The 21957-nt window shown below is 47.9% G+C and overlaps 2 protein-coding genes across 6 annotated transcripts in view; both read right to left on the bottom strand.

Annotated features, from left to right (window-relative positions):
* Positions 1–2361, bottom strand: part of DNM2 (dynamin 2) — an 87954-nt gene extending 85593 nt beyond the window's left edge. For 4 of the 5 annotated variants that reach the window (XM_065917784.1, XM_065917781.1, XM_065917783.1 and 1 more), the window contains exon 1: positions 2046–2360. In XM_065917784.1, the coding sequence (XP_065773856.1) occupies positions 2046–2206 (161 nt within the window). In that variant the 5' untranslated portion in view covers positions 2207–2360. Of the gene's footprint in view, positions 1–2045 lie in introns of all 5 variants that reach the window. The other variant, XM_065917785.1, reaches the window with a different exon arrangement.
* A 9105-nt stretch (positions 2362–11466) lies between these two features.
* On the bottom strand, positions 11467–19819 carry QTRT1 (queuine tRNA-ribosyltransferase catalytic subunit 1). The gene is made up of 10 exons (XM_065932717.1): positions 19514–19819; positions 19200–19268; positions 18966–19104; positions 14957–15035; positions 14709–14824; positions 12675–12813; positions 12381–12456; positions 12146–12255; positions 11910–11997; positions 11467–11796 (listed from the first exon to the last, which is right to left on the bottom strand). Exons 1-10 carry the CDS (start codon positions 19754–19756, stop codon positions 11644–11646), a joined length of 1212 nt encoding a protein of 403 aa, XP_065788789.1. The 5' UTR covers positions 19757–19819; the 3' UTR covers positions 11467–11643.
* Positions 19820–21957: the final 2138 nt, after the last annotated feature.

The following is a 21957-nucleotide window of genomic DNA, read 5'->3' as shown; positions in this document are numbered from 1 at the left end:
TTGACATGACTGAGCAACTAAGCATATAAACACCCATGAACGGAATCAGCCTAGTGAGCAACAGCCCCATCCAAGGAGACCCACTAGGTGCCAGACACTATGCTAAGTAAGCACTTTTAACACACTGTATCACTACATCCTTGCAAGTGCTGTTAAGGATCCATCAGCCCTTTTTTATCTGAGGCTCAGAGAGGTCAAACAACCTGTACAAGGTCACAAGGCAGATGAAATGGACAGAGCTTTGCAGACACCCACCAGAGCCTGGGGAGGCAGGAAGATGGCCAAGCAGGGGACCCAGGCTGGGCTGATCCCAAGTCCACACCTTTCCGCCACAGCAGAAAGAGGGCATTTTGCCAGAGACACAGCAGCAAAGGAGGAAACTCATGCCGCTGGGAGTAAAACCCCAGGCCACTGGGAAGGCAGGGCGGGGCTGGGCTTCACTGAGCACCAGCCTGGTGGCCTTGGGCAAACAGCAAGTCTTTTCTGAGCTGAACCAAAAGAGAAGTCAGCTTGGGAGCTGCTGGATGAACCTCTTTAACACTGATAACAACATGAACATGATGATGACTATGATGTTATCAGGGCTTCCCTGGTGGCTGAGCGGTAAAGAATCTGCCAGCAATGCAGGAGACACGCGTTCGATCCCTGGGTCGGGATGACCCCCTGGCGGAGGAAATGGCAACCCACTCCAGTATTCTTGCTTAGGAAATACCATGGACCAGGAGGTCTCGTGGACTACAGTCCATGGGGTCGCAAAGAGTCAGACACACGACTTCACAAGTAAACCACCAACCGCCATGATGTTATCATCTGGCAGCCACAGTCGCAAATGGAGTCCTTCCCAGAATGGAGAAGTGGCCCTCCATCTGGGAGGCAGAAGGAAAAGAGGTGGGGGGAGGAGAGGAGAGAGGTAACCAACCTCAGTGGCCACAGGGCCCATTCTCCTCCATTAGCTTTGTGAATCCTGGAAACAGCCCAGAGTGGAATTTGTCCACTGGACAGATGGGCAAACTGAAACTTCTCGGGGCTTCCCAGGGAAGGCTATATCCCAGCTCTTGCCACTGCAGCTTGATCAGGCCAGAAGTTCCTTCCCAGGATCCAAGGAGGACCCCCACCACGCAGGCTTTGGTTTGGGGGCTGGTCCCTATGTTCCAGGGCCCTGCAGGCACCCTGATGGGGCCAAGAAAAGACTCCTGGAGTAAGTCTGCCCCCCAGGGTCTTACTTCCAATTCAGAGAAGAGGAGTTCAAGTCTCACCCTTCAGCACCCTACTCTTCTGCAAGCTCTTCTCATCCCCTGTCCGAGGTGGGGTCAAGGAGACGAAAAGGACTAACACCAGGACACAAAGACAAAAGGATCCACTTGGAAGTGAAGAGCCAGCGATCGCCAGGCACCAAGTTGAAGAGGCAGCCCAGGAGAGCCAGACAACAGGGTCTCTGAGGGTCCGGCCAGCCAGTCAGACAGCACAAGCCAGCTGGGTAACCCAACAGAGGAAGAGCTAAGTCTGTGAGGGGCACTGATGGGCAACCAGACAGGATAGAGCCTTCTGGCTAGCTAGCCAGGCAGCAGGGGGCTGCCCTGCGGTCCTGGACAGATGGACAGCCAAATGGTGGTGGCGGAGAAGCCTATCTAGGACAGAGAGACAGCAAGCCAGACGACAGGAACTGCTCCAAATCAATGAACAGCCGGCCAGACCACGGGGATCGGCCCAGTAAATATCTAGGAGACAGGTTCAGGACAGACAGACAACCAGATGGTAGAATTCACCCACTAGAGCTGGGGGCCAGAGAGTCAGAGGTCTTGCACTGCACTTCCTGGCCCACGCCCCCCAGCGCGTGGGACGCCCCTTAGGTCTGGGCCAGCTCCCTAGCCCCTGCAGGGAGCCCTCCACCCAGGGCGTCCCACAGGGCCCGCCCCCCTGTCCCCGTCCCGGTCGCGGGCACGCAAGCGCCGCAGTTACGCCGGCGGCGCAGGGCGCGCCATTCCCAGTCTGCCCTCCGCGCCGTAGGCCGCCGCCCGCCCGCCGTCGCCACCGAGCTCGCTCACCGGCCCACGAAGTTCTCGAGCACAGAGCTCTTGCCGGCGCTCTGGCCGCCCACCACGGCGATCTGCGGCAGGTCCAGGTGGCAGCTCTGGCCGATGGAACTGAAGGCATCCTGCAGCTTGTTGACCAGCGGGATCAGCTCTTCCATCCCGCGGTTGCCCATGGCGCCGGTGGCCCCGGCCCGAGCGCCCCGCGCTCCTCGCCCGCCCCTGTCCCTCAACGACGCGGCCCCGCGGCGTCCGCGGCCGTTGCTCCCCGCCCGCCCGGGCCTCGGCGCGACGCCCGCTCCCGGCTCGGCCTCACGGTCGCCGCCTCATCCGGTTCTCAAGCGACACCCGACCCGACCGACCTCCCGCCGGAGCCCTGGGGCTGCGCCAAAAACCCTCGCGCCAACTCCGATTGGCCGGCTTGACTGTCACTCCTGCACACAAGCCAATGAAAGTGAGGCACGGGCCGATGGCCGAATGAGCCCGCCCCCTGGGGCCTATTCTCTGATTCATTGGGCGTAAGAACTGTCGCTATTGTGCAAGAGCCAATAGCAGCGGCAAGCGAGTTGTCTCGGCTGGGAGGCGGTGTTTCGGGAAAAGGCCTATTGGCCCCGCCTACTAGGGGGTGTTCCCGGATAGAAGGAACATCCGCCAGTCTTATTGGCAGGCAGACCCACCAGTCAACAAGGCTGGCCAATGATACTAAGGATCGGTTCTTCACTTGACGCTATCTAGTTCCCTAAAAATTTCCCATTGGTTTATATAAATATCACTCCTTTCCATCACCCCACAAGTCAAAGAGGGTGGGATTTAACTTCCAAATCTTGACTCTGATTGAAAGCTGTATCTGTCCATCAAAGAACCTCCTCCCGTTCTTGCTTGTGAATGCTGTATGTCAAGTACGGTCTTCTGGAGCAGAGGATAGGTCCACAGTACGCGGCAACGCGCGCCGCCTCGTGGTAGGACTCAATGCTGATAGTCACTTGTGTTCCTGGGCTCTAAAGAAAACTACAAGTCTCAGAATGCATCTCAGCCGCGAGCTTGCAAATCAGCTGCCTGCGCGGGGTCCCAACATATTTTGAAGGTCCCAATATACTTTGAAAGTCAAGCGGTTAGTGGTTCCTACGGAGAGGTAGTCTAGCGAGGCCACGGTGGCTCCCACTTTCATTCCTGTTAAGTCACGTCTTCATGCCCTTGCAAACGCCGTGCTCTCTCCTTGGAACACCTTCTGCTCAGGCCTTTCTTGATGCGGCTAATGCTCCAACGTTGTTTCCCTACCTCTTCAACCTTGGCTCACCTTGGATCTTTTTGAGTACCCAATGAAACTCAAGGGATCCTCTCCCTAGGAAAAGACACGTTATTTTGCAGGCAAAATGGAGGGTTCTGAGAACTGGGACTCTTGATCATCTGGAAGAGAGGCCAGGAATAATAGGTGGACCGAACTTTAAGACAAGTGATTTGACGATTCTGGGCATAGACAAGCCAAAGAGAAGTAGCTCAGTAAGGAGTTAGGAGCAAAGGAGGTGGGGAAGTAGTCTGACTGGGCCAGGCAGTAACAGGGGAATGGAGAAACAAGGGGTAAAAGAATGACAAGAGTGGTATTGCCTGCTTCATGATCCAAAACTGCAGGTCTCAGAGACAAGCAAAAAGACTGACAGTGTTTGGCACTGCAGCCTTGACCACAGTGGCAGAAACTTGAAATACACTAACTGCTCATCCATGGAGCTCATTAAATAAATAGTGTAGCATCCATAAACAAAATTGAGTAAATTTTCATGTACTAAAGTGTAAACAATTTGAGATACAGTATACTAAGAGAAAGGGGGGTTAAAGAAGGAAATGGCAACCCACTCCAGTACTCTTGCCTGGAGAATCCCTTGGACAGAGGAGCCTGGTCATGGGGTCGCAGAGTCAGACATGACTGAGCGACTGACACACAAAATTGAGATACTTGATGGCGCAGGGTACACTTTATCTACTCTCCCATCTCCTGCAGGAAGCAGGATGGGGCAGACAGCACCTGGGAGGCAGGATGTCTCCCCCCACCCCATCCCTTCTGGAAGTCTTGGGGCCTCAGTGCTTGTAACAGCTGACCTTGGGCAAATAAAAGACTAAGTTGTTAACTGGCAAAAAAAAAAAAAAAAAAAAAGCTAGGTACAGAACAGCATGTAAAAGATGCTGACTTTCATTTAAAAAAAAGTACACATGGAAAATTTATAGAATACACAAATTTAGAAAAAGTGTTGCATTTTTATGGTATTTGACTGTACATCCTTCTACACATGTTACTTTTCAATTTAAAAACACTGCAGCTCAGAGTACCAGCTCTATAACTGGCCATATCTGGATTAGATCCTGGGTCTGTTTCTTTGATGGGTGATAATGACCAAGTGACTTCATTTCTCAGTTTCCTTATCTGTAAAATGGGAAACCATAGGTTGCAAAAGTTAAATACATTTGACAACTGTTTAGAACAGTGCCAGGCACGGTGTAAGCACCTTTTTTGTTGTTGTTTAGTCAGCTAAGTCGTGTCCAACTCTTTCATGATCCCATGGATTGTAACCTGCCAGCCTCCTCTATCTATGGGGTTTCCCTGGCAAGAATACTGTGGTGGTGGTTTAGTGGCCAAATCGTATTTGACTCTTATGACCCTATGGACTATAGCCTGCTAGGCTCCTCTGTCCATGGCATTCTCCAGGCAAGAATACTGTAGTGGGTTTTCATTTCCCTCTCCTGGAGATCTTCCTCAGGGATCAAACCCATGTCTCCTGCATTGGCAGGCAGATTATTTACCACTGAGCCACCTGGGAAGCCCTGTAAGCACCTTCTGGATCACATGTATTATCATCGCTGTGTTTACTGACAATGAAATTAAGCCACAAGTCTAAAGAGTCAAGGCTAAGAGACAGACCTCTGGAGCCAAGCTGCTACTTCCTTAATGGTGACCTTGGGCAAGTGATTTCCCCTCTCTAGACTTGTTTCCTCATCTATAAAAAGGGGAGGATAAGAGTCCTCATGCCACCTACCCCCCAGGATGGCTTGGGGGTCTGAGTCACAGGAAAGGGATCCAGCTCCCACTCTAGGCATTACCTACAAGGTGGGTTCCCAGACACCAGTGCTGCTATGGTTACTTATTATTGTCAGAGGGGGTGGGAGTGGGAACCATGTGCCTGTCAACTACAAACTGGCCTTTGCCAAGGGCATTGATCATCTGCCTCCGCAGAGATTGAATCTTTGCTGCTGCAGCTGTTGACCTTCAATCTGCCCTGAAGGGAATTCAGGGTACAGAATGAGGCCCTTCATGCACCAGGGAAACTGGTGAAACAGGTCTTTAGGTTGTTATTGTTCAGTCGCTAAGTTATGGCTGACCCTTTGTGATCTCAGGGACTGCAGCACACCAGGTTTCCCTGTCCTTCACCATCTCCCGGAGTTTCTTCAAACCCACGTCCATTGAGTTGGTGATGCCATCCAACCATCTCATCCTCTGTCACCCTGTTCTCCTCCTGCCCTCAATCTTTCCCAGCATCAGGGTCTTTTCCAGTGAGCTGGGTCTTCGTATCAGGTGGCCAAATTATTGAAGCTTCACTTCAGCATCAGTCCTTCCAATGAATATTCAGGACTGATTTCCTTTAGGATTGACTGGTTTGATCTCCTTGCAGTCCAAGGGACTCTCAAAAGTCTTCTCCAACACCATAGTTCAAAAGCATCAATTCTTCAGCACTCAGCTTTCTCTATGGTCCAATTCTCACATCCATACATGATTACTAGAAAAAACATAACTTTGTCTAGACAGACCTTTGCAGTTAATACAAGGTATTAGCTCTCTGCTTTTTAATACACTGTCTAGGTTTGCCAGAGCTTTTCTTCCAGGGAGTAACTGTCTTTCAATTTCATGGCTGCGGTCACCATGTATAGTGATCTTGGAGCCCAAGAAAATAAAATCTGTCACTATTTCCACTTTTTCCCCATCTATTTTTCTAGTATTTTTATCAGGCTACCTGATACAAAGAACTGACGCATTGGAAAAGACCCTGATGCTGGGAAAGATTGAAGGCAGGAAGAGAAGGGAATGACAGACGATGAGATGGTTGGATGGCATCACCAACTCGATGGACATGAGTTTGAACAAGCTCTGGGAATTGGTGATGGACAGGGAAGCCTGGTGTGCTGCAGTCCATTGGGTGCCAAAGAGTTGGACATGAATAAGGGACTGAACTGACTGATTTGCCATGAAGTGATGGGACTGGATGTCATGATCTTAGATTTTTGCAAGTTGAGTTTTAAGCCAGCTTTTTCACTCTCCTCTTTTACCCTCATCAAGAGGCTCTTTAGTTCCTCTTCACTTTCTGCCATTAGAGTGGTATCATTTGTATATCTGAGGTTATTGCTATTTCTCCTGGCAATCTTGATTCCAGCTTGTGCTTCATCCAGGCCAGCATTTCTCATGATGTACTCTGCATATAAGTTAAATAAGCATGGTGACAATATACATCCTTGATGTACTCCTTTCCCAAATTTGAACCAGTCCATTGGGCTTCCCTGGTAGCTCAGACGGTAAAGCGTCTGCCTATAATGCGGGAGACCTGGATTCGATCCCTGGGTCGGGAAGATCCCCTGGAGAAGGAAATGGCAACCCACTCCAGTATTCATGCCTGGAAAATCCCATGGACCGAGGAGCCTGGGGGGCTACAGTCCATGGGGTTGCAAAGAGTCGGACATGACTGAGCGACTTCACTTTTCACTTTCACATTGTTCCATGTCTGGTTCTAACTATGGCTTCTTGACCTGCAAACAGGTTTCTCCGGAGACAACTAAGGTGGTCCGGTATGCCCATCTCTTTGTTTTCCAGTTGGTTGTGATCCACACAGTCAAAGGCTTTAGCATAGCCAATGAAGCAAAAGTAGATTTTCTGGAATTCCCTTGCTGCTTCTATGATCGAATGGATGTTTGCAATTTGATCTCTGGTTCCTCTGCTCATACAACTGAAAGATCTCAGATCATATACTTCTGAAGACTAGCTTGAAGGATTTTGAACATTACCTTGCTAGCACATGAAATGAGTGCAATTGTACAGTAGTTTGAACATTCTTTGGCATTGCCTTCTTTGGGATTGGAATGAAAACCCCTCTGCTCCACAAGAGAAGCCAACACAAGAAGCCAGTGTACTGCAGTGAAGAGTAGCCCCTACTTGCTGCAACTAGAGAAAGCCCTCACACAGCAGTGAAGACCCAGCAGAGCCAAAAGCAAATAAATAAAAGCAATGGTATTTCTCTCCCCTTTGCCTAGGCCCTCAGGGAAGAAAAAAAAAAAGTGGGGAGCAGGGGAAAAGCCTTTTGAATTCAAGAAGAAAAGACAGGCTTTTGGTTGTCTTTATGTAAAAGTTCACTTGTAAATGAACTATTTTAACTGACTTGAAAGTAAGTACTTACAAATTAAATCTACAGAAAATTGAACAAGATAAATTTTAGGATCCATGATCTGGGAAATAATCCAGTACTGAGTTAATATTTGCTACTGAAGATGGCTTAAGTTTGTTGCTTTGATTAATATAGACATGTCTAGAGTTATCAGTGTTAAGTATAATATTCCTGTTGTACCTAGGTTTACTGGAGGTCAAATACCTTATTCTACCTGTTACAAATTTGCCCACAAGAAAAGTAACTCAACGTGGAAAAAAAAACTTTAAGGAAACTAAGATATTTGTTTTCAGTAAATGAAGGTGTGAGGAATAAAAAAAGACTGAAAAGAATTATGCATGATCAGGATTTCCTAAGACTAGATTGAATTTAGTTGGGAAAATGACGCTTATTGGGAGTATACTAAAGACTTGGATTTAACTTTTTCTTTCTGTTCAGAGAAAAGTTTTCTCGAAGTGACATTTTTGATAACAGAGTTTATGAATTTCTTTGCCTTCAAGTGATTTTTATTTGCTTTCGAGATCTCTGGTTACTTTGGTTAAGGAATAAGTATTGTCTCATGTGACATTTAACCAAGAGTTTTAAAACTTTTTGACTAGCTTCCCAAATATCAAATTTTAATTAAAATTATTTTAATTTCTAGGTAACTTTGGCATGCTTCAGAGGGCCCCCTGAAACATTCCAAAGGGAGATATTAAACTAATTAGGCACATTTGGTATGTTGAAGTGCATGGGAAGTAATCAATTGAGTAATCAATCTCCTCAGGTTATATAGTATGGTAAATGCTACTATTATAGATAACCTATAAATTATATGGAGTGCATAAAATTCTGATATGTCCCGATAGAATGTTATCAGTCATGATTCTAGTTACTATCTTGAAGTGTTGGTCACAGCCATAACCAAGTTTCTTTGTCAACTGCATTGTAATCAGATTTTAAGCATGCCTTATTAAATCTTTCACCATTATAGACAGTTACGGTTTTATTCTGATGTTTTTTGCAAAACTGCGTCCTCTTTTGATTTACAGAAAGGACTTTTGGATAAATAGAAGTTTCTGACTTTCAAACCATAATGCTGAACTGGCTAAGAAATTAAAGGATTCTAATGGGAAACCTGATGGCTTCACAAAGATTAACAAAAGGACCGAATGAACTCATGAATATGCTTGTAACTTTTATAGTTTCTATCTGAAAAATGACTGGTTTGAATCTGTTTTCCAGGTGTAAGGAAAATCTCCCCCTCAAACTAATTATGACTTATAGTAATTTGGTAAAATTATACTTTTGTAAGCAAAATTGAAACATTTACCTTTCTATCTGACCCCTCCAGAGACTGGGAACTCTTAGGTTTCCAGTTAGCTTTATCAGGTAAGTGAGAATAGCTACATCACTAACAGGTATAGAAATCTCAAGGAATTTTGGAGACTTTGAGAAGGGAGGAAATCCCCTAAACCTGTTAGGTGAAATCTGTGACAAGCCTTTGGCTTGACTTTCCTAGCCTTGAGAGGTTTTTTTAAAAGTTCAGCCCAAGACTAAAAAAAAAAAAAAGTTCAGCCCAAGACTCATTTTATAAGTTTCAGCAAGGAAAAAACAAAAAAGTTTATCATTAATTATGTTTATATAAATCATCAGAAAAAGTTTATTGAAATCAGACTTTTTTCACAAACTAGTCTTAATTTAGTTATATTTGGTAAAAATGAGAGTATTTTTAGGGAGAAAAAGATGGTTCAATGAATGTTAAATCCTAGTTTTGTTACTGGAGGCCTGTATCTACTAAGACTCATCTCCTGGATAGTTCTTTGTGTTATGCTATATTAATGTAAAATAATTGAATTATTAAAGGACACTCTAAGTTTGTCTCTGAAGCTGATTTCAGTAATCTTTGGATGAAGATCAGATGCCTCATAACCTGCAACCAAGACTGGAAAAAGACATCACTTAAGGGACTGTCTCCAACCTGGGTGGAAGGACCTTTTATCAGAGGATAAAAAGGTCCTTTGGTCCACTCCACCAGGATGAGAAGACAACATCAGAAGCAGACAGCTTGCCCAAGATGCTAGACCTGATTTGTATGATCATTTATAGTGCTTTCTTGACTTCTTGGACTTTTGCATATAAATCAAATGTTTTTTCTCAACAGGATCCTATGCTAGTTTTAAAAATCAATCTAATTGTTGGGTGTGGCCAATTACCTGTGTCTAGTATTTCTGGATTACCTTGGTGGATTTCTCCCCTCCAAGCCTCTGAATAGACAGACCTTAGGAAATTTATTTCAGGAGAGTTCAGTCCTGTTCTTTCTACTCATGGTATTACTACTAGATGGGATCCTCTCATCTGGTCAATTAATAATACTTGCTCTGGCCATAGATTTAAATTTTCTTTCAGACTCTATCAGAATGAAAACCTGAGTCTCAATCAAAAACTGTAACGTCTCATCTTTACAGGAAAACTTCCATAATGGGATGGATCTATATCATTAACACCAGGCTGAGGTCATTTAAGTATTAAGTTCTCCCTTTATCTTAGGAACAAGTAAATTATATCCTTAAATTCAGACTAATCAGCCTAGCAACACTAGGAAATTGGGTTGAGAATCTTAAGGACGGTGCAAATATGTCATTTACCTAGAAATAATAAAGATGGGTACAGAACAGACTAAGTAAAATGACCTAAGAATATACTGTGCTTCGTTGCTGACTCTGTGTCTGACTCTGTGACTCCATGGATATAAACCACCAGACTCTTCTGTCCGTGGGATTTTTCAGGCAAAAATACTGAAGTGGCTTGCCATTTCCTTCTCCAGGGGATCTTCCTGACCCAGGGATCGAACCTGGGTCTCTTCTGTCTCTTGCATTGCAGGTGTATTCTTTACCCGCTGAGCCACTGGAAAAGCCCAAGAATATCTGGGTTGCACCTAACAGAAGTTCAGGGTGTGCAGGAAGTCAGGCCCTTAATTCTCTCATGACTTTGATAATACTGCTAGCTGTGCTTAGTAGCTTAGTCGTGATTCTTTGTGACCCCATGGACTGCAGCCTGCCAGGCTCCTCTGTCCATGGAATTCTCCAGCAAGAATACTGGAGTGGCTTGCCATGCCCTCCAGAAGGGGATCTTCCCAACCCAGGGATCAAACCCAGGTTTCCCACATTGCAGGCGGATTCTTTACCCACTGAGCCACCAAGGAAGCCCAATGCTGCCAGCTCTGTTATTTGTAGCTGCCAGTTTTACAAAATTGTTGTTTCTTACAATTATCAAATATGTTACTGAGCCTCCAATGAAAATAATGATGACTAGATGACTTGCAGCAGTTGATGAAACATATAGTTTTGTATACGATCAGCTATTAGAATAGTGTAACTCTAGTTATGGGAAGATGCAGTAAGAAGGAATATGTTCCTGGACCATAACTAGAAGACAGCTATACAGAGATCTTTGACTATTAGGACCTAGTCCAGTAATGGCATGCTGAGTGACTTATCAATAAAATCTTCTCCAGAGAGCATTCCTAGTAGCGTGGGATGAAATGGTCAAGAAATGCCTCCCCAAGTATGGTTGAATCTGTTACCATGATGGGGCCCTGTAACTGTCACTTGCCAAGGACATCTGCCATCTGCCTCTGTGGAGACTAATCCTGTGCTGTTGCAGCTGCTGACCTTTGACCTGCCCTGAACTCCCTTCAGGGCCGAGAACGAGGCACTCTGTGCTCCAGGGAAACACGGAACAAGTCTTTGGCTAGTCAGATATTTTCAGGAACTGATTTCATGATCCCAATCCTTGCATCTCTTCAGATCTAGAAAAGCACTAAATCCCTTCATGGTGACATCAGCTCCTCATTACTTGCAGAAAACCTTTCGTAAAATCAGTGCCTGAATACCTTGAACTCCTCCTTCACCAAAATCATACATACTGACCTCCCCCTACACTGCCTCTTCGGAGCAGTCTCTCAGCGCTGAGGTTCTGTCTCCTGGACTGCAGTCCTCATTTTGACCCAAAGAAAGGTTAACTCACAACTCTCACCTTTTGCATCTTTTTTTTTAGTTGACGGGCCCCAGTGACACTCAGACAAGAAAGGAGACTTAGACAGGCCACTTCCCCAAGAAGACACAGACATATTCTATGTTATAATTTAAAAAAAAAAGGAAAAGTCCTTCAATATATTCCATCCCCTCCTTTCCCCTCCCTACCCCCAAGCAGGGTCAATCCAGTGTGATCCCCACAGAGGCCAGGGCTTCAGTGGCCCAGGTGGGACAGAGGGTGGGGTCCCCATACATGGTGCTCATGAAGTCCCTCACGAAGTCCGGAAAGCGTTTCTCCACAATGCTGGCTCGCACGGCGCTCATCAGCCGCAGCTGCAGGGTGGGAGCAAGGCGGGAGGCAGGTAAGCCATCAGCCACCAGCCACCAGGAGACCGCCCGCCCCGACCCAATGCCCCTGGCCTTGCTCCTCCCAGCCACAGGCCCACCTGATAGGCGATGTTGTGAACAGTGAGGTGATGCAGGGCCGCGGTGTTGTCACTATGGAGCAGGGAGTGCAGGAAGGCCCGGCTGTGCCTGCGGAAAGGAGGTGGCCGGCAGGGGGCGCTCAGTGGAGCCAGTTCCTACCCACCCTGCCCCGCCCCCCGCCTGCCCCGCCCCGCCCCCACACCTGCCCTGCACCCCCCTCCCCCCCGCCCCGCCTCCATCCTCCATCCTCTCCTACTTCTGGCAGGTGGGACAGTCACACTCTGGGTCTATGGGGCGGAAGTCCTTCTCATACTGCTTCTTCTTCAGTTGAAGGTTCCCCGTGGGCACTAGGGCAGAACCGAAGCGCTGGGGGCAGGGGCGGGAGGGAGAGGGGGAGGGGGGTCAATCAGGTTTGCCTCTGCCTGGCCTCACCTCTACCTCCGCCCCGCCCCCGAATCCCTCCCCATTTCTGCCTCTGCCCCGGGCCTCACCGCTGTCCGTGTAGGGAAGACACAGTCAAACATATCGCATCCGAGAGCCACGCAGACCACCAGATCGGTGGCATAGCTGGGGGGTGGGGTGGGTAGCAGAGAACCTCAAGCCCTGATCACACATCCCGGGCCCCCCCTCCCAACATGGGCACCCTCAACCCCAGCAGAGGGCTAAGTTCCCTCCCAGACAGGGCTGTGTCCTTCCCCGGTCCCGACACCCTGGGGCAGGGGTTCCCAGGAATCCACTCCCCACAGGCGGGTAGCGGGGCGGCATCTCCCCTCTCCTCCACGTACCCGACGCCCATCAGGTAGCGGGGCTTGTCCTTAGGCAGCCGCGACGTGCTCAGCGCCACCATCCTCCAGAACTCGCCCTTGCTCTCGCCCCCGCTCAGGCCCCCGATGGCGAAGCCTGGCACATCTCGCTTGGTCATCTCTGGAGGTGGAGGAGCAGGGCAGGGGTGATCAGGCAGAAAGAAGCAGGGGTGATCAGGCCTCAGCCTCCTCCTCTTCACCCCGGGAAAGAGTGGGTGTGTGTGTCTGTGTGTCCTGGGGCTGCTGGTGATGTCAGCTACTGTCTACAGAATGCCTGCGACAATCTCAATCTCTCCTTCAGTCCTCAGGAGAGGCCCAGGGCCCACACTGCCTCAGCCAAAACCCAAGATGTAGCCAGATATGTTTCAGAATTTTCCAGATTTTACAACCGTGCACATCCTACATGAGGAATAACTGCCTGTCATCGAATGCTGTAATGTTTCGACAGCAAAATGTGTACAGACTCCTAATAACTGGGGTCAAGAGGTCTGGTCTTGCCACCAAATGAATTGCAAATCCCTGCAGGTTTTGAATATGAGAGGTGGGCAAACTGGGACTTCCCTGGAGGTCCAGTGGTTAAGACTCTGTGCTTCCTATGCAGGGAGCACAGGTCTGATCCCTGGTTGGGGAACTAAAATCCCACACACCACATGGCGCAGCCAAAAAATTAAATTAAAAAAAAAAAAACATACAATCTTCATAAGAGTACACAGTGATTGATGCCAGGTACAGGCGGGACACCTTGAACAAAATTTCCCCTTTATTCCTCACTTTGACCCCTTGCCATTGGGAATGGGTTTCCATTTTTACAGAGGAAGAAAATGAGGCTCAGAGAGGTCAAGCTAGTAGCCCAAGAGTGCATAGCCATGAGGCAACAGATCAAGGGGTTGGATCCAGTTCTGTGGACCCCAGAATGTAGAGTCCTGCCTATGACACCTCACTGCCTTTGGCCCCCATCTCTGCCTCCCCTTCGTCTCCATGGCCACAGCCTTGGTTCAAGCCCTGTCGCCCACCCCACCCCCCTGGCAACTACTCCAGCTTCCTCTTGGACCTTATGCTTCCCACCCCACTGGGGTTTTTCTCCCACTCAACAGCCCTCCACGGATCCCCAGCACCTCAGTGTGGTGGCCCAGGCCCCCTACTGTCAGCACGATGCCTCAGGCCCAACCCTCTGCTCCTGACCTACTCCCCAAGGCCAGAGCAGCACAATGTATGAGTTGATGCTGCAGGTTGCAGAGCCCCAAGTCTGGGCACAAACCCCAGCTCTGAAACGTCCAAGCTGTGTGGCTGAGAGTACGGGAACTTAACAGCTCTGTGCCTCAGTTTCTCCTTCTGTAACCTGGGGAATCTGCAAGTTCCCACATTACAGGATCTTTATGAAAACTCCACCGAACAATCCATGAAGAGCATTTGGCAGAACGCCTGGTGAACACCTGGAAACTGATGTGTTCTGTGTGCTAAGTCGCTTCGGTCGTGTCTGAATCCGTGCGACCCTATGGACTGTAGCCCACCAGGCTTCTCTGTCCATGGGATTCTCCAGGAAAGAACACTGGAGTGGGTTGCCATGGACTCCTCCAGGGGACCCTCCCAATGCAGGGATTGAATCTGTGTCTCTCATGTCTCCTGCATTAGTAGGTGAGTTCTTTACCACTGTGCCACCTGGGAGATTGATAGCTATTGAAATGATTTTTTTTTTTTTAAATGATTATTATTCTCCTAACACTCTCTATTCCATGATGTTCAAGCCTTTGCTTCAGCCATTCCTTGCACCGAGAATGCTCTTTCGCCTAGTAACAACCACTCTAGGGAATTTCCTGGCAGTCCAGTGGTTAGGACTCTGAGCTCTCAATGCCAAGGGCCAGGGTTCGATCCCTGGTCAGGGAACTAAGATCCCACAAGTCCCGGGGTGCGATCAAAATTAAAATGAAAACAAAAACAACACTCTCTAAGCATGCCAGGCCCATGTGGGGCTCTCTGTGATAGGAAAGCCCTGGTCCTGTTGGCACACAGCTTTACCTTCAAGGCAAGTGGCTCGGAGATCCGCGTCCAGCCCCCCCTGGATGATGGCAAAGAGGTTCTGCTTGTCCGGCCGCCGATGGGCTGCTATGCAACGGTCTAGCCAGCGGATTGATCTGCAAGAGGACCCTGGTCGTGAACCCTAGAGACCTGGTGAGGGGCAGGGAGAATAGGCTGCAGGACCAGGAGGCCCTCCCCCTCCACACACACACACATATACACACACACACACCTGTACACACACATACCTGTACATGGCCTCTTCCACACGAGGCCCCGTCACAGTACTGCTGACCACATCATCCAGCTGCATAATGATGTCCGAGCCTGGAGAGATAGGACCACAGTTACTGGGAAAGCCCCCATGCTGAGGACGAGCAGGTCCCACAAGTCCCTCTCCAGGTCTTGCTGACTCTCACTTAACCACCCCAATCTGTTTATATAGCAGCCAAAGAAATGCACATCTGGGGCGGGGGGTACGGGGGGTGCTTCCTTGATGGCTCAGTGGTGAAGAATCCGCCTGCCAAGCCAATGCAGGAGACATGGGTTCAATCCCTGGTCCGGGAAGACCACACATGCCACGGAGCAAGTAACCCCATGTGTCACAACTGCTGAGCCCTTGCCCTGGAGCCTAAGAACCCCAGAGCCCGTGCTCCGCAACAAGAGAAGCCACCACAGTGAAAAGCCAGCTCACGGATGAAAAACCTGCCCAGTGATGAAGACCCAGTGCAGCCAAAAATAAAATAAACAAAAATGTTAAAAAAACAAATGCATACCTGGGAACTTCCCTGGTGGTCCAGTGGTTAAGAATCGGCCTTGCAAAGCAGGGAATGAGGGTTTGATCCCTGGTCAGGGAACTAAGATCCCATATGCCTTGGGGCAACTAAGCCCATGCTCCACAGCTAGAGACTTAGTGACCACAATGCAAAGTCCCACATGATGCAACAAAGACTGTGCCTGCTAAAACTAAGACTTGACGTAGCCAAATAAATAAAATTTTAAAAACAAGATTCACATCTGATTTTGCCACCTGTCAACTAAAACCCTGCCCTGGATACAGAATAAAATCCCAACTGGGGAATTCCCTGGTGGTCCAGGGTTAGAACTCCGTGCTTTCACTGCCATGGCCTCAGGTTTGATTCCTGGTCAGGGAATTTAGATCTCACAAGCCCCACGGTGTGGCCAAAAACAAAAAACAAATTCCCACCTCTGCAAATTTATCCTTTAAGAACAAAACAAGAAGCTTCCCGGGTGGCTCAGCGGTAAAGAATCCGCCTGCCAATGCAGGAGATAGAAGTTCAATCCCTGGTCTGGGAAGATTCTACATGCTGGGGAGCAACTAAGCCCATGTACCACAACTACTGAGCCTGTGCTTCTGGCTTTCAGAGCCAGAAAGTCGCAACTGCTGCTCCCATGTGCTGCAACTACTGAAGCCTGCACTCTGGAGGCCACTGTCCGCAACAAAAGAAGCCACTGCATAAAAAAAAAATTAAAAAAAAAAAAACATATTAAAAAAAAAAAGAAGCCACTGCAATGAGAAGCTAGCGAACCGCAATTAGGGAGGGCCCTTTGCTCCCAATAACTAGAGAAAAGCCTTTGCAGCAACGAAGACCCAACGTAGCCAAAAATAAAGAAAATAAATTACAGAAAAAAAAAAAAAGAATAAAACGATGTGTGTACCAAGTAATTCCTCCTAGTGTGTTGGGAGTCTAAGCGTCCTTCAATAGGGGTCAAATTAAGGTTCTTTCCCACAATTCCAAAATCCAGAAACTTCTCAAAAATCAAAGGATTTTTCTTGTGCTAATGGGATACCCATGTGGTAGCAAAACTTGATACAGTTGTCATCTTTTTTTGTGTGTAATTTTTTTTTTTTAGTTGTCATCTTTTAAACAATCCAATTTACCATGAAGATTTGTAAGCGTTAATGCAATAAATGTAAAGCGTATATACCATATGATCCAGCAATTCCACTCCTGGGTATATACCCAAAAGGACTGAAAGCAGGGTCTCAGAAATATTTGCACAGCCAGGTTCACAATAGCAATATTCACCAGAGTTAAAAGCTGAAAGCAACCCAAGTGTCCATCAACAGTTGAACAGATGAACAAAATGGCACAGAGACACTCCCATGGAATATTACGGAGCCCTAAAAGGGAAATTCTGCCACACGATGTAATATGGATGAACCTTGAGGACATCATGCCAAATGAAATAAGCCAATCACAAAAAGACAAATACTGTATATTTCCATTTATACAAGGCTCCTAGAGGAGTCAAATTCATATAGTGGAATGGAGGTACCAGGGACTGGAGGAAGGAGAATGGGGAGTGAGTATTCCATGGGGACAAGAGTTTCACTGTGGGAAGATGAAAAAGTTCTGAAGATGGATGGTGGGGATGGTTACACAACAAGGTGAATGTACTTAACACCAATGAACTGGACACTGGAGGGTAAAGACGGTAAATTTATGTTATGTGCATTTTATTACAATTTTTTAATTAGAAAAAAAAAATGAAGTGTAATACCACAGGGTACTGCCCCAGGCCTCACTGAGGTACTATGTAATGAATGGTATATACCCTCTATTATCTCTCTAAAATGTAGGAATTCTGAAACCTATCTGGCCCCAAGAATTTCAGATTAGAAACTGTGGATTTATAGATCAGAAAAGCTCAAAGAAATACTGCTACAATGTGTCACTACAGGAAAAAAGCACAGTGAACCATGTTAGCCAAAGATGGGGCAATGAGAGAAGCAACAAGGATTTTAACTGCAGTGCAGTGAGATGTATCAAATACATTTAAACCCATGAGTTCAGGGCAATCCTTAAAAACTAAACATTAGTTTGTCATCAATAGAGGATGCTAAGTAATCAACCCATGAAAACTAGTAAGAGGGAAAAGAATGAATCCTACTCTTCCTACATGGCTGAAATTATTCATACATGGTCTCCCAGGAGTAGGTGAGAAACTTTTCTCTTTACAGAAGTAATCTGGCTAATAAATGAAGAAAGAGGGACTTCCCTTGGTGGCCCAGTGGCTAGGACACCATGCTCCTAATACAGGGGGCCAGAGTTTCATCCCTGGTCAGGGAACTAGATCCCACATGCTGCAACTAAGAGTTCACCCGCCGTAACTAAATATTACGGATGTCACGACTGAAAAAAAAAAAAAAAGATTGCATATGCCCAAACAAAGATTGAAAGGCCCTCTGTCTTTCTAATTAAGACATTAAAAAAAAAAAAAAGACATTTTCATCATTCCTTGTCTCCTTTTTGGACTGCAAGTTCCATAGATAGTATGGTACCAGAACCCAGGCCCATAGCTATGAGCAGAAACCACGGAATATCTGGATAGAGAGGGGTCTAAAAGCATCAATCTGCTTGGAAGATGGAATGTTTTGAACCTGTTTTCATAGTACTTTAGATTGAGAAATGCTAATTGTCTATATCAAAAAATGTAGGTTATTGATGGCAATGGAAGGGGTCTAAAGCCTCCCAGATACCCTCCTTGTCACCCCCATTATTTCAACATATCTTTGCCCAGATAATTTACTATCTGAGAGAAACAACCGACAAAGGCCCACATAGTCAAAGCTATGGTTTTTCCAGTAGTCATGTATGGATGTTGAGAGTTGGATCATAAAGAAGGCTGAGTGCCGAAGAATTGATGCCTTCAAACTGTGGTGCTGAAGAAGACTCTTGAGAGTCCCTCAGACTGCAAGGAGATCAAACCAGTCAATCCTAAAGGAAATCAACCCTGAATGTTGTTCACTGGAAGGACCAATGCTGAAGCTGAAGCTCCAATACTTTGGCCACCTGATGGGAAGAGTTGACTCACTGGAAAAAACCCTTATGCTGGGAAAGGTGGAGGGCAGGAGGAGAAGGGGTGACAGAGGATGAGACTGTTGGATGGCATCAACTCAATGGACTTGAGTTTGAGCAAACTCTGGGAGATAGTAAAGGAGAGGGAAGCCTGGTGTGTTGCAGTCCATGAGGTTACACAGTTGCAAAGGACTGAGCAAGTGAACAACAATAACAAAGAGAAACAACCGCAGTAAAAGTAACACTAAAAGCTACTATAAGTCAGGCACTGTGATAAGAGATTTACCGAAATTACATCATTATCTTTGTAAACGATCCCCATTCAGGATGATTAAACTGAGGGTGAGGGACTTGCCCAAAGCCAGCATCACCAAAGGGGCAGGCCCATTTCACCTCCACCAGGGGAAGGAGAGACTCCCCAAGATCCACTCACCTAGCGCGTTCTGGATCTCCACGGACCTCTCTGGGCTCAAAAGAGTCTCATCGCCGTCATAAGGGGAACGGAAGCGGACGCCCTCCTCCGTCACTTCGGACAGGGACACCAGGGACACCATCTGGAAGCCGCCGCTGTCCTGAGGGAGATCCCACCGCAGGGCTGTCAGGTACTGGATGGGGAATATCTACCCTCAAGGAATGCCGTCGAACTCCAGCCTCGACCCCACCTTACCGTCAGCAGATTGTGGGGCCAATTCATAAAGCCGTGGAGACCTTGGGCCTTCTGGATCAGCTCTGGGCCCTGGTTTGGCGGAAGAAAGGGTCAGATTAGGGGTGAGTGCAACCCTGGGTTCAAATGTTAGGGGCGACAAGGTTGGCCAGCTTCCATCCTCGCTGGTCCCTCACGCCCAGCACAAGGCCTGGGCCACCCGGGACCCTCGATACGCGTTTGTCGACAGACTTTGGGAGGCGTGCTCAGGTCTAGGGAATCTCCTGGACTCCTCCACGCTCTGCCGCCGCCGCCCCGCTGGGGCGTAGCCCACCCACCGGCCTCAGACCCAGATGGTAGGTGTTGCCCAGGCAGATGCGGCAGCCCAGCGCGTCCAGTTGCTCGGCCGTGATGCCCTTCATAGTGGCCTGCGTGCCCACTGGCATGAACACCGGAGTAGCCACCGGTCCGTGTGGCAGCCGCAGCTCCCCGGCTCGGGCCCTGGAGCGGCTACACTCGGCCACCAATCGCATGATCCGCGGGGCCGACTCCAGGGAAGTCTGGCTGGCGGCTGCCGCCATCTTGCCTGCCTTAACCACGTGAGCAGTGGAACATCCTGGGCGGCGCCATGTTGGCTGAGGTCACGTGACGCGCGATGAGGGCGGAAGCTTGGGGACAGCGTCAGATGAACCATGGAAACGGACGCCGTCCCGGTTCTCTCCGCTGGATACCCAGTTTGTTCCCACAGGCAGCGCACTGCCGCAAAGTGTTAAAATTTTCTTGGTTTGGAGGCCCATTCCTGCCACTTCCTCTCTGTCAGAGCCTCTCTACGGTCTGATTGTATCCTTCATCAAACGGCACGAATTCTATTACCTAGACATAAGGATGTCTTGAATGTTGAATGACAAGATCTAAGTATATAGATTTTTACACCGTGCCTCACGTAGTCTTGTCTTTTTCTGGTCGCGCCTCACAGTTTGCGGGATCCTAGTTCCCCAACCAGGACTCAATCCTGGGCAGAGTCCTAACCACTGAACAACCAGGGGATTCTCTGTTTTGTCTATCTTGATTATTGCCTTGCTCCAAGGGCTTAGAACAGGACATAGCACATAGTACATACTCAATAAGCATCAGTTTATGCAATGAAAGAACGACAGATTTACAGAAGGGGAGACTGGTCGGCCATTCATTCAGCTCATATCTATAGATACATCCCCACTAGTGCCAGCCTCAGTGTTGCAGAGGGGTGAGAGAGGATGGGTCACGAATTTATTAAGCACTGGCTGTGTTTCACTAATAATAACAGCAATGTGAAAGTGAAAGTGTTAGTCGTTCAGTGCTGTCCAACTCTGCGATCTCCCGTGAACTGTGGCCCACCAGGTTCCTCTGTCCATGGAATTCACCAGGCAAGGATACTGGAGTGGGCAGCCATTCCTTTTTCCAGTGAATCTGTCCAACCCAGGAATTAAACCTGGGTCTCCTGCGTTGCAAGCAGGTTGTTTACTGGCTGAGCCAGGGAAGTCCAATAAGTGTTTGTGGCTCAGTCCTATCCAACTCTCATATATATTTTATTAATCTTAGGATTGGAAATGCAGCTGATATCTCTTCTTGCCAGCAGAGGGCGCGTTTGCCCTAGAAGCCTTCCTTTCAGGACCACTGGCCTAAACTGGACTCACCTCAGCAAGACGCTGATCTAGAAGCCTTGGGTTAATGCTACGGGTTTCGCAGTGTGGTGGAGTCCTCACTTAGGCTACGTCTGGAAAACATCCACCAATAAAGCCCACCTTAGGGCCTTTGCATTTGCTATCGCCATTGTCAGCAACATTCATCTGATATACCCATGACTGGGTTATATTCTCACTGCCCCATTCCTCTTGACCTTCCCAATCTTTTTTGAATAATTCTTTTCTAATTTTTATTTGTGGCTGCACCGGGTTTTCGTTGCTGTGCTCGGGCTTTCTCTAGTTTCAACAAGCAGGGGCTGCCCTTCATTCTGGTGCTCAGGCTTCTCATTTGGTGACTTTTCTTGCAGAGCATGGGGCTCTAGGTGCTTGGGCTTCAGTAATTGTGGCACATGGGCATAGTTGTTCCGCGGCATATGGAATCTTCCTGGACTTCGGATTGAGCCCGTGTCCCCTGCATTGGCAGGTTCTTATCCAGTGTACCACCAGTGAAATCCCCCAATCTTTTTAAAAAATAATTTTGTTTATTTATTTATTTATTTATGGCTGCCCTGGGTTTTCACTGCTGCTCAGGCTACTCTCTAGTTGTGGTGCCAGCTTCTCATGGGGGTGGCTTCTCTTGCTGCGGAACACAGGCTCTAGGGTGCACAAACTTTAGTAGTTGCAGCTTTAGTGCTCTAGAGCACAGGCTCAATAGTTGTGGCCCATGGGCTGTTTTGCTCCATGGCATGTGGGATCCTCCTGGATCAGGGATCAAACCTGTATCTCCTGCATTAACAGGTAGATTCTTTACCACTGAGCCTCCAGGGATGACTTCCCCAATCTTAAGAACCTTCCAGGGACTTCTGCGGTGGTTCAGTGGTTAAGACTTCCAGGCTCCCAATGCAGGAGGCTTGGGTTCCATCCCTGGTCAGGGAACTAGAACCAGCAAGCCTCAATTAAAAAGATCCCACATGCTGCTACTAAGAACCCACAGCTAGATAAGCAAAAAAAAATTTTAACAAGAACCTTCCATCACCCATGAGTGTATATCACATAGCCTGTAAGTCATATAATGCTTTTAAAGACTTCTGTACCAATGGCAACCCACTCCAGTACTC

Source organism: Muntiacus reevesi, chromosome 1, assembly GCF_963930625.1.
Source record: "Muntiacus reevesi chromosome 1, mMunRee1.1, whole genome shotgun sequence".
Classification (NCBI taxonomy): Eukaryota; Metazoa; Chordata; class Mammalia; order Artiodactyla; family Cervidae; genus Muntiacus; species Muntiacus reevesi.
Note: the sequence above shows the minus strand (reverse complement) of the source record. Positions and strands in the feature narration are given on the sequence as shown.

Excerpts from the sequence above, each read along its gene's own strand:
- QTRT1 (XM_065932717.1), bottom strand. The coding sequence starts at position 19,756 with ATGGCGGCAGCCGCCAGCCAGACTTCCCTGGAGTCGGCCCCGCGGATC. Across the intron at positions 19,269-19,513 it reads ACCATCTGGGTCTGAGGCCG|GGCCCAGAGCTGATCCAGAA; the intron begins GTGGGTGGGCTA and ends CCGCCAAACCAG. Across the intron at positions 11,998-12,145 it reads GACTGTCCCACCTGCCAGAA|GCACAGCCGGGCCTTCCTGC; the intron begins GTAGGAGAGGAT and ends TCCTTTCCGCAG.